The sequence below is a fragment of the Bidens hawaiensis genome, unplaced genomic scaffold (genome assembly GCF_021521415.1).
Source record: "Bidens hawaiensis isolate Kalapana, Puna unplaced genomic scaffold, B.hawaiensis_p1.1 tig00040278_1, whole genome shotgun sequence".
Classification (NCBI taxonomy): Eukaryota; Viridiplantae; Streptophyta; class Magnoliopsida; order Asterales; family Asteraceae; genus Bidens; species Bidens hawaiensis.
The window spans coordinates 125,568-136,896 of NW_027497121.1; the positions used below are offsets into that span (position 1 = coordinate 125,568).

General features: G+C 34.7%; 2 protein-coding genes across 2 annotated transcripts; one reads left to right on the forward strand and one right to left on the reverse strand.

Annotated features, from left to right (window-relative positions):
- Positions 1–2,322: 2,322 nt before the first annotated feature.
- Positions 2,323–4,987, forward strand: LOC143592027 (enoyl-[acyl-carrier-protein] reductase, mitochondrial-like). Its single transcript, XM_077072045.1, has 10 exons — positions 2,323–2,459; positions 2,536–2,633; positions 3,029–3,160; positions 3,747–3,890; positions 3,979–4,081; positions 4,174–4,273; positions 4,353–4,429; positions 4,525–4,603; positions 4,672–4,790; positions 4,878–4,987. The coding sequence occupies exons 1-10, from the start codon at positions 2,323–2,325 to the stop codon at positions 4,969–4,971; spliced, it is 1,083 nt and encodes a 360-aa protein (XP_076928160.1). The 3' UTR covers positions 4,972–4,987.
- Positions 4,988–8,296: 3,309 nt separating this feature from the next.
- Positions 8,297–9,708, reverse strand: LOC143592026 (mitogen-activated protein kinase homolog NTF6-like). The gene is made up of 5 exons (XM_077072044.1): positions 9,584–9,708; positions 9,359–9,496; positions 8,922–9,254; positions 8,652–8,835; positions 8,297–8,555 (listed from the first exon to the last, which is right to left on the reverse strand). Exons 1-5 carry the CDS (start codon positions 9,596–9,598, stop codon positions 8,365–8,367), a joined length of 861 nt encoding a protein of 286 aa, XP_076928159.1. The 5' UTR covers positions 9,599–9,708; the 3' UTR covers positions 8,297–8,364.
- Positions 9,709–11,329: the final 1,621 nt, after the last annotated feature.

Genomic DNA, 11,329 nt, shown 5'->3' on the forward strand with positions numbered 1-11,329 from the left:
AAGTATAACAATGAACTTTTTCTATTATAGTACTATATCTTCTTCTCTGTATTCTCCAACTTTAGTCTGATTATAGCATGACATGAATCATATCAAAAGAGTCTTGCAGTTAACGGTTCCCATACAACACCTATGGGAAAAACCAGAGGAAGATCATTACCTCATCAGCCTTCTCCACTAGCCTGTTCTGAACCCTTGTTAAGTCTTCGTTCATCAGAAACAGTGAATAATGCATTTGGCTCGTGTAAATCAACAGACAACTCATTGAGCTCATGCAAATCAGAGAATGTGGCACTTGGCTCTTGAGAAATTGAGAATGGTGCTTTTAGGTCATGAACAACTGATAATGAGGCATTGTGATCATGAGACACATTAGGCTGATTAAGAAGAGCTACCGAGGCATATGGCCCTTCAGAAACCAACAAGAAACCATCTGGTGGACTTTCTAATGCCAATACAGTTAGATCAAGATCTGTAGATTCACTGGTTTGTGGCGACTTCTTGTTCTTGGCTCTTGGGACAAATATAGTTCTCCCGTCCTTGGTTTCCATGTCCACTAACATAGCAAACAATAGTTATCAGGTTTGAACTTTCAATTTCGACAATTCCTATATGTGACAGACCTTATAGCAGAAATATTCAAATTAAATTTATTATCACCATAATTGAACTTGATCAAACAGCCAACACTTTATAAATTCCAAGATAAATTTCGCACAAATTGTAACTCAAGCAGATTATCAAGGCACAAGATCAATCAAACATTTTATTACTCAAAAACGCGTTACAATAATTCTCTATTGATCACACATCTAAAGCCTCTAACCAAGCCCTAAAATATAATCTAACCCTAACTTGGTGACAAATACATTACCATATTAATCATACTACAATTAGGAAACCAAAGCAACTTGACCTACTTATCAACCTACCGGAACTACCAACAGATTAGACCTAATTTTGCAATGTAATATCATACAGATGGCCAGAGTAACCTAGGGTTTAACTATTTGCTTCGTAATCAAACTATTCTCAACATTACAGTAGTAATAAGCATCAATCAAATGATTAATCACCACTTATTAAGGCCTAACTATAAGCTATCTCGAACTGAACTAAAACAGAAAACGCACAAATGTAGAGACATGTAAACGAATTTAATTAATAACACAATTAGAGTTAGGAAGATATAAAGTAAACCGATTTGTTAACGTGAGAGGTAGATAGATACCGGGCGAACTGAAGCACCAGAGGATGAAGAAGCAGGCCATGACAACAACAGGAATGATATGAATCAGTTTGTACGTCACTTCTGAACTCGAGCTTGAGCTAGACTCTCTCCGGCCAGCGGCGGAAGCCGGATTGAAGATAGGGAGGTCCGCCGCAGACATGGACCTCTTCCGCCATGAGTGCTTATGCTATTTGAAACTGCGGCATTCGATCGAGAGTGAGGGCTTTGCTATCGGAGTTGTGTGTGTGTGGATTTTATGGTGATCGTTAATCGTAATCGGCTCACCGTCTTTAGGCGCCAAATTTCGTAGCACGTGACTGGATAAAGAAAGCTAGTGAGAGTTAAGCTGGTGTAAGTTTTAATTCCAGCCGTCCGATTTTGAGGGTTCAGATGAACGAGAGTCAGTCAGGTAGAGTGTAGACAAGGTGTTTGTTCAAATGTTTAAGACCAACTTTCTTTCTTATGTCTCAATTAACTTATAAATTAGTTTTTTCTCAAATAATCAAATTGTCAACTTGTATTTGGACCGATAGAAATGTGAAGGAAGGGTGAAAAAACATACTAATTCAAAAAAATAAATAAATAAGCAACCAACATAAAATATCTTTTAATAATTTGGTTTAAATTTGAATTTTTTTTTTTTTATTTATTTACTGAGTCCAACAAAATTCAAATAATTTTCAGTTATGATCTTTGTCATTTACTTAAATATCTTAATAATATTTTTCCCATTTTTGACTTATCTAAGCATTGAGTAAAAACATCTAACTTTTGATGGCACGTAGTGTTGGAGCAAGTCAACCTCGTTGTTCTTGCATCAGAGATCACAGGGTTAATAGTTTGTGGCGTGAGACAAACAAACTTGACACGATCATTGATTGTAGAATTGTAGTTGGCGAAATCGTCCATAAAAATCAAAAGAGTGATGTTATTAGAGGTGATGGTGACACTAGTCGCACCTATAAAAAGAAGAGTAGTTAACCGAATCCCCTCAGTAATAAAATACGATGTCAACGGCCAATTGCTTAGTCATATTCATAAGCCCAAACAAAACAAAACCTGAATACAGAGAGAAGCTGAGCTACACAGCAATGGCGTGTGCGAGGTTTCTAACCCGAAAACCCATCCGGCAACTTTCCGACAAGGTTAGGGCTTTTTCCGCCCTCATGTCACCGCCGTCCACGGCGGTCTTCTACGAGACCCACGGCCCTCCGGATACCGTCACCAAGTCATACTCGCTCGCTCTCTGTTTTCATAATCTACTTTTGGTTAATAGTCCAATTACTGATCTTGTATGTTTGCAGGATAATCCAGCTTCCGCCGGTTGAAATTAAAGCAAACAACGTTTGTGTTAAAATGCTCGCTTCTCCGATCAATCCATCTGATATTAACAGAATTCAAGGTTTCAATTAACATCTATTGATCAAAGGAATCTATAGAAACCAATATCTGTGTGTCGTGGAACGCGCCACATTAGTGACACATAGGCTGTGAGCAATAACCAGCCACCCGTTAATTTAAGCGTTAGGTTTATAAATATATATGTATATATTTTTAAAACAGGGATTGATTGTTTGAAGTGGGCCCCACCCACCAAGAGGGGCAAAAAATGGTTTGGCCAGGATTATAGTTTGAGTGTTGTGGTTTGGCGCCCCTTTAACGAGTGAGGTGGCCGGATGGTATCTCCCACTTGAGACCACAACGAGCAGCCTAACAAATTCTCTAACAAACTAATGGATAATAATGCCCGTATACATAATTATGATTGTTGTGATGTATGTGCTTTTGTTTTTGTAGGTGTGTACCCTGTGAGGCCCCCGCTGCCTGCTGTTGCAGGATATGAGGGTGCCGGAATCGTACACTCTGTAGGCTCAGCGGTACAAGCTCCTTCACCAGGCGATTTAGTCATGGTGTCTCCGCCATCACCTGGTGAATTTCATAATCCGTAGTTCTTGTTAACCTAGTTTATTTATTATCTATCATATTGTTATTATTTGATTTAGGGTTTAGGGTTATTCTAGCCCTGCTTGCGGTGCGCACATCAATCAATCAATCAATCAATCAATCATACCCAGTAAAATCCCACCGACTGCGGTGCGCACATATGATGTATATATGTGTGAACCCTCGGGTGGGCAAAAGTGAAATTGCACTAATTTTGACGTTATTTTACTAATCTCGTGAAAATAACGTTAAAAGTGACGGACGGTTAATCAGGCATCATGTAGTGGCGTTGATAGCTGAAAGATAAGGGTACATGCACCGATCAGCCGGTGTCCCGATGATTGAGTGCTATGTGCCTTATGTCCAAGGCTTGATGCAAAACTACTATCGAGCCGGGGGTCTCACCGGAAGCAGCCTCTCTATCCCTATGGGGTAGAGGTAAGGCTGCCTACATCTTACCCTCCTCAGACCCTACCATAGCTTTGCTAATGGTGGGATATACTGAGTACGATGATGATGATGATGATTGTTATTATTTGATTTAATGATTTGGTATTTGATATCTTCCTAGGTACATGGCAAACACATGTTGTTAAAGATAAAACTTTGTGGCACAAACTTGATAAAGATACGCCAGTTGAATACGCCGCCACAGTGACAATTAATCCTTTGACTGCTCTAAGGATGCTAGAAGACTTTGTGGATCTCAAATCAGGTGATATAATCACTGATCTTATTAAATTTTCATGTTCTAGTATGCTTTCACTTGATGAATATTAAGTTTATAAAATATAAATGAACAGGGGATGCAATTGTGCAAAATGGAGCAACCAGTATGGTTGGTCAATGTGTCATTCAGCTCGCTAAACTTCGTGGCGTTCATACCATTAATATTATAAGGGACAGGTTGATTAATAAGATCTTCCATTTTGTACCTAAAGTTAGATTCAGTTGTTACTTGTTAGTTTAACTTGAGTATGGATTCTGTTGACTTGTAGGCCCGGATCAGACGAAGCAAGAGAGAAACTCAAGAAACTTGGTGCTGATGAAGTGTATACCGAGAGCCAACTCGATGTGAAAAATGTCAAAAGTCTTTTGGTATGTTTTTATTTCAACTTGCTGTTATTCTGCAATTTGTTGTTATTTTTATTTGTCACACTTCTAACTCTTGTTGTAGGATAATATACCGGAACCTGCTCTCGGATTTAATTGTGTTGGTGGAAATGCCGCTTCACTTGTTTTAAAATTCTTAAGGTGAGATTAATGCATTAAGGTTTATACATATTTTACTATATCTCATTATAATGTGTTTCTTTAATTAGATTCCTCATTACTAACAATGGTCTCAGGCAGGGTGGAACGATGGTGACTTATGGTGGTATGGCTAAGAAACCTGTAACCGTATCAACTTTATCCTTCATATTTAAAGTACGTATCCAATTTATAAACAGTTAAAATATTAAAAATATTTATCCTCATAATTCGTTTTCTTGCAGGAGCTTACTTTAACAGGATTCTACTTACAAAATTGGTTGGGTCCAGATAAGAATAAAGAGTGCAGAGAAATGTTGGATTACCTTTTGGGCTTAATTCGTGAAGGAACATTGACATACGAGTTAGTCACTTAACATTAAAAAACACATATTTTTGTTGTGATTTGTATTTTGATGCATGAATGTTGGTTTTTTTTTTTTTTTGGCAGCATGGAGGTTGCTCCATTCAGTGAATTTCACACAGCATTAGACAAGTCACTTGGAAAGCTTGGAAGCCAACCCAAGCAAGTCATTAAGTTCTAATACTCGGCTTGGCTTCATGTATGTAACTCTTTGTATCTTCTCTTCAGTATTTACAAAAGATATTATGAATGATGATCAAACAGAAATTTTACGGAGACAGTAGGGTAAGAAAGATAGCATCACAGAAACACAATGATATGATGTATAGATCTTGGTGTGCAACTAAAAGTTGATTTCGTCATTTTCTTCGATCTAATACGGTGTAAATCACTGTTCACAGCCACAAATAAGTGCTTGAATCGATATTACATTTTTTTTCACAAAAGCCTTATTGTTTGCTGATATATGATCTTCAATCTAATGTTAAAGTTGTGTTTAGAGTATAGAGATTGTTTAAGAATGATTACAGTTGTGGAGTTCTTGGTTTGGTTTGTCATAGATGAGTTAAAAGTTTTGATGCAACTGAAGGGGTTCTTTAAACAAGAAAATGAGGCGACTTTGGAAAATCCGAAAATGTGGCCATTGGACACACCATGCTCCGGCTGTGAATCGCCTGTTCTTCATCTGAAGTCCTTTTTGGTTTCTTTATATAACCGCACTCAAAACATCTTTTTCTTATTTAAAATTACTTTACTAAGATTGAGCATCTTATAAAGATATGAGTTATAAGTGTTTAACTATACTATTTATATATGAATTTAAAGACATCGTGGAAAGTTGGTAAGTCAACATGTAAATGTTTTAAGGTAAGTTTGGTTAGTAAAGTGAGATCATGTTCGGATTTTTCCTTACATGGAAGATCGCCTCTAGTCATTTCTTGATCAAAAAACATATTATATGTTTATATGAACTACTTTAAGTTGTTATATATAGTTTAGCATTTATACTGCTTTGTGTAGCTTAAAAACAAAGTTATTCTGAAATGATCATTCAAAATTTAGAAAGGTCATATCATGTCATTTTCTTTTTCTTTAGTTTCTCTTTTTCTTTAATTCTTTAATGTTCAAGCATGATCATGTTAGGTGTTGACTGAAAAACGCTTTTTCTTTTTTAATGTTCAAGGATGATCACGGTGATATTGACTCAGGGGCGGCCCCACTAGTGTGGTGCAGGGGTCGACTGTCTCCTGTGAAATTTTTGTTTTTAATAGTATATATGTGTTAAAATTTCAATCGACCCTGTGAAATTTTAACACCGGCCCCAGTAGAATTATTATTGATAGAAGTAAAGAGTATCTGAAATGAAAAAGAGAAAAGATGAAACGAAGAATCAGATTTCTCCATTGAGGGTGTTACTAAAAATTTTATAGTTGAAAAGATGAAGAACATAACCTAATATCTATTTAGTAAGAGTTGGGCTTTGTTCTAACATAAGCCATGGCCCAATGCTCTAATTTTTATTGGGTTACACTTCATATTATAATGAAGCCTACGTCACTACATGCATTCACTTTATAGAATTATAATAAGCTGGCTTAAACATAAATCAATGTTTAATATTTTAAAATTATGAATTTTTGACAAATAACTCTTTTAAGTCCTATTGTCTTTAACTATTCATTCATTTGTTTATTAATTTATTTACAACTTAATATATGTCGAGAAGTTTATGATATGTTTTTATTTTTAATTTATTTGTTTACCAAAAGATTATCATGTATTAGTTTTTTATAGGCCTAATAACATTTTCTATTCATAGGTATACCCACTTGCTTAGGAACAGGGCTGGCTCTTAAGGTGTGCGAGCCGCACCCTCGACCCGCACAGTTTCCGTAGAGGGCACAAAATTTTTAAACATATAATAGTTTTTTTAAAACAAAAATAAATGAAATTGGGTTAATGGCTTGTTAAATAATGAGAAAAAGAGAGAAAAAAAAATATGACAAAGGAAAAGAATCATTGCCGTAAAATTTTACGATGGTATGAAGTTATAGTGAGAATGATGTTTTTGTAGAAAACAAGAATGCTATTTTATTAAATTACTTTTGCTGCACACATTTTTTTCTTTTTCAAAAATGGACTCTTCTTTTTCTTTTCTTTTTTTTTTTCTTTTTTAAATAGCACAAAGTTAAGTAAATTGTGAATTTTATTTGAGTTAGTCTTGTGATTACTTTATTATAGCTTATTTTGATTAATTTATTTTAAGTAATTCAAATTTAATTTATTTTGGTAACTTATTATCTTATTTTATATTTTAATAACAATAAATAAACTTCGTATTTCATTGTTGATATTGTTTAAGATATATGATAAGTTATTATATATCACTTATTTTCACTTGTTAAGGTCTACGGGTCTTTTTATTTCAGCTCGGTCGAGGTACATAAATTCTCGGAGACGGCCTTGCTTAGGAATGTCAAACTAGATGGTATTATTGTTAGATTTCAAAAAAATGAAAATCTAAAGAAAACAACTTTAGATTTATTGTATTTTAGTTTACATTTTTAATGGCGTTTCACACACGTTTTTTGGTTATATGATTTTGTTTGATTATTTTTTTCATTTTTTATATGACACGGCCCTATTTTAACCTGGCCGGAATGACTAAACCGGGCTGAAAAAAAATTATATACCGATTTGACCCGACTCGAACAATTGAACCGGATTGAAAATTTTTTTATAGCGATAGTCTACCGACCCAAAAAATTTCCGACCTTGTGAGAATTTTTTCTGAGTCCGCCACTGAGTTAATCGGCAAATAGTTGAATTGTGTGCATCATTTTTCTTTTATTTAATATGTGATCTTTTGGAATTGGATTTCTGTTTTTGTAGTAGATTAACAAATATGAGCATTTTTAGATACTGCACGTCTACATGTCTTATAGTGCATGTTATCTATTTTACTTATTAAAACTCTCATTATAAATGGATTTATTATTTTTTTTTACTAACAAGGATGATAAATTTTTTACACATAAAAACATATAATGACCATAACGATAGAAAAACCAAAGAAATTTCATATAGATCATTAAAAATATAAAAAAAAATGCATTGTTGCTATATACAAACATAATCAAATAGTTCGAAGAAAACTTTATTTTTATGAGCCTATTTATCAAACACGAGCAAACTTCGGTTCTTGGTTAACGCTCATTCATGTTTACTAATACTGTTGTGAAATAAGCCTAATTGCAAATTAATATGACAAAGCGATGTAGGAGATAAAAACTTGGGGAATAAGCTAATCTATATTAAGTATTGATAACCATAATATTAATATATTTATAACATATACATAATTTAACAACATAGTTACATAAGTTAATCACAAATACTTTATAGACTTTGTACTTGGATTATTATCAAATATCAATATGGATCATGAAACTTGTTCTTATAGAAGTCATATATTATATGTAAGTATGAAACACACTTTCCAAACCAAGAAAATACACACTCCAAACGGATATACAACTCACAATGCACAACTTACAAGTATTCCAAATCAAAATTACTCCACCACCCCACCATCACTATCAGTGTCTGGATTAAACTTCAAAGCTTCCTTCCAAATAAGCTCCTTTATATCTTCCTCACTTAAGGCTGTTCGCTCAAAATCAAACACAAATGGTGATGAACAAATGGGCTCCTCATTTATCTCATGTAGGCTTAGCAAGAAAGGGTGATTGAGAGCATCTTCAACTTTCATAAACATGTCAACAAAGTGTAAACCAAATCAGAATATTAATAACCAAAATATCTATTTATGAAACACCTACAGTAAAAAAAAACATTTACCAGTTATTCGTTTAGACGGATCAAAAACTAACATCTTCTCTGCAAGATCCAACACTAACGGTGACACATCTGGAAACTTTTCTTGAAAAGATTTAGTTGGTACACGAGGAAGCTGTTTAACATACTTTCTAGCATTATCACTTCTTAAAAATCCAAGATCCGAGTCATCTGGTGAACCTAAAAGCTGTGCACATTAAAAGAAGACGTTTAAACAATATTATAACAACAGAAACTAAAACTTTGAATAAAACGGTTTATGAATAGTAGTACCTCAGTTATAAGCACCAGCTGCTGAACATAATCTTTACCAGGAAACAAAGGCTCCCTCAAAGCAATCTCCATTAAAATGCAACCAACTGACCAGATATCAATGGCTGTAGTATACTCAGTACAATTAAGCAACAACTCAGGGGCTCTATACCACCGGGTGACCACATATTCAGTCATGAAATCTGGCTCAGATGTTGTTCTTGCAAGCCCAAAATCACAAATCTTTAAATCACAATTTGCATTCAGAAGCAAGTTGCTTGGTTTTAGATCGCGGTGCAAAACATTTGCAGAGTGTATGTACTTTAGCCCGCGAAGCAACTGGTACAAAAAGTACTGCCAAGTGCCAAGTGCAAAGACCAAAGTGCAATGCAATTATTAGAAAGCACTTGCAATTCATATAATATTTACTAAAGATTAAAAGAACTGCGCAAACTCACTTGACAGTGGTCATCTGTTAATGCCTGAGATGAGCATATAATTTGATGAAGATCTGTATCCAGTAACTCATACACAATGTAAACATCATTAAACTTCTTTTTACCTGGTGGACGAATGATATCCTTGATTTGGATGATCTATGAAATATGTGTATTAGATAATACGAATACATAAAATTATGGGATTGAATAAAGAAAAAGTAATGAATGTGAAGATGTAAATACATTCTCATGGTCCATATGGCATAGGAGTTTGATTTCCCTTAAAGTTCTCTTGGCATCAATATTGTTATCAAATGCATTCCCGATTTTCTTGATTGCCACGTCTTCTTTTGTGTCAGAGTTTTTAGCACAACTACAATAACAGTAACACGCAGTTACATTTTGTCAATAGAAAACAGAAAACAAGTACAGTCTACAGTGATTGAAATGAAGAGACTTCGTCATGTCAGTTTACTCAACAATCATCATTTCACAATTAACAGAACCAAAAGAAGATAAACATCGAGGGGTCTAAACGAGGCGAGCCGAGCCCGAGCTCAGCTCATTTTGACTTACGAGGGCTCGAGCTCAGCTCGTGAGCTGTTTTTCAAGCTCGGGTTCGGCTCGTTTATTATTTATTAATTAATTTAAATGCATTTTTTTATTATTTTTATGCATTTTGATTAAAAAAAACCTTTAACGAGCCTAAGCTCAGCTCGAGCTCCTTTAATACCTTAAACGAGCCAAAGCTCGGGTTGAGCTTGGTTGTGAAGTGTTAACTTAATACCTAGAAGTCCAAAAGAGGAAAAAATTGAAAATACACAAGGCTTGTTAAGGCTCGACGAGCCTAAACGAGCTTCCCATACAAGGATTGAGCTCGGACTCGATAACTAAACTAGCATTATTTGAGTGTCGGGCTCAAGCTTGAAAAGGCTCGGCTCATTTCGAGATCGAGTAGCTCGCGAGCAGCTGTGCTCGTTTGCACCTGTAAACATCAACTTATGAGAACTATCAAATTTACAAGATTAAGCATTAGAGTAATGGTGAACCTCACAATAAATATATGTCCCCAAGGGCCTAAATGCTGTTAATTAGTTACTTTCAGCTGATAAAATAATGAAGCTGTTGAATAATGAAAAAGAAACCTAAGTATACAATGCTAATAACAATTAAAAAAGAAAACCTAATTAAATCATATCTTGTAATCTAATTAATTAGAACATACCCTTACTAATATATTCGATCTAATACAAGCTATACATCACTACAGCAATCTGAGCATCAATGGTTGATAAAGTTAAAAGAAACAGATTCGGTAACAAAAGCGATGCGATTACCAGACGATGCCGTAAGCACCACGGCCGAGAGGTTGAATAGGAGGAACGTATTTGGAAGAGACCTCAAATAGGTTTCCGAGTACGTTGTAATGAATGTATTTGCCACCGTACGCCGGAACGCCTTTTAACACTGTTCCTCCTTCACCTTCTTCCATTGATGTGATTTTGAATTGGGACTGCAAAGTGAGCGAGTGAAGACCTTTTTTAATAAATTACAACTTTGGTCCTTGTGTTTGTTATTTTTATCTTTATTTGAAAGCCTTTTGTCTTTCATCAAAAGCGAACGAGGTTTTAATTGTATTTGTACCAAAGTTATTTTTAGCTTAAACTATAACTCTTTTAGTGGCAATCATCATTAAACTAGATTCATTAAACAAAACACATGAAAAGCTTATACATCTAAAATGCTTTGAGTCACTAGTTATATTATAAGAAGATTGAATTCGCAAGTCCTTACAAGTTTCGTTTCCTGTCAGTATATTCGTAATTTTATCGATCAAAGTTAGTTTAAGACATAATAGATCCATGAAAGATAATGTGAGTGTGTGGTGGGGTCTTGACATTGCTGTTTGAATATAACTATGATGATCCAAATTGCAAAGAGCTTTTCATTTTTTTAATGTTTAAAACTCTCACTTCTGAAAGAACTTGA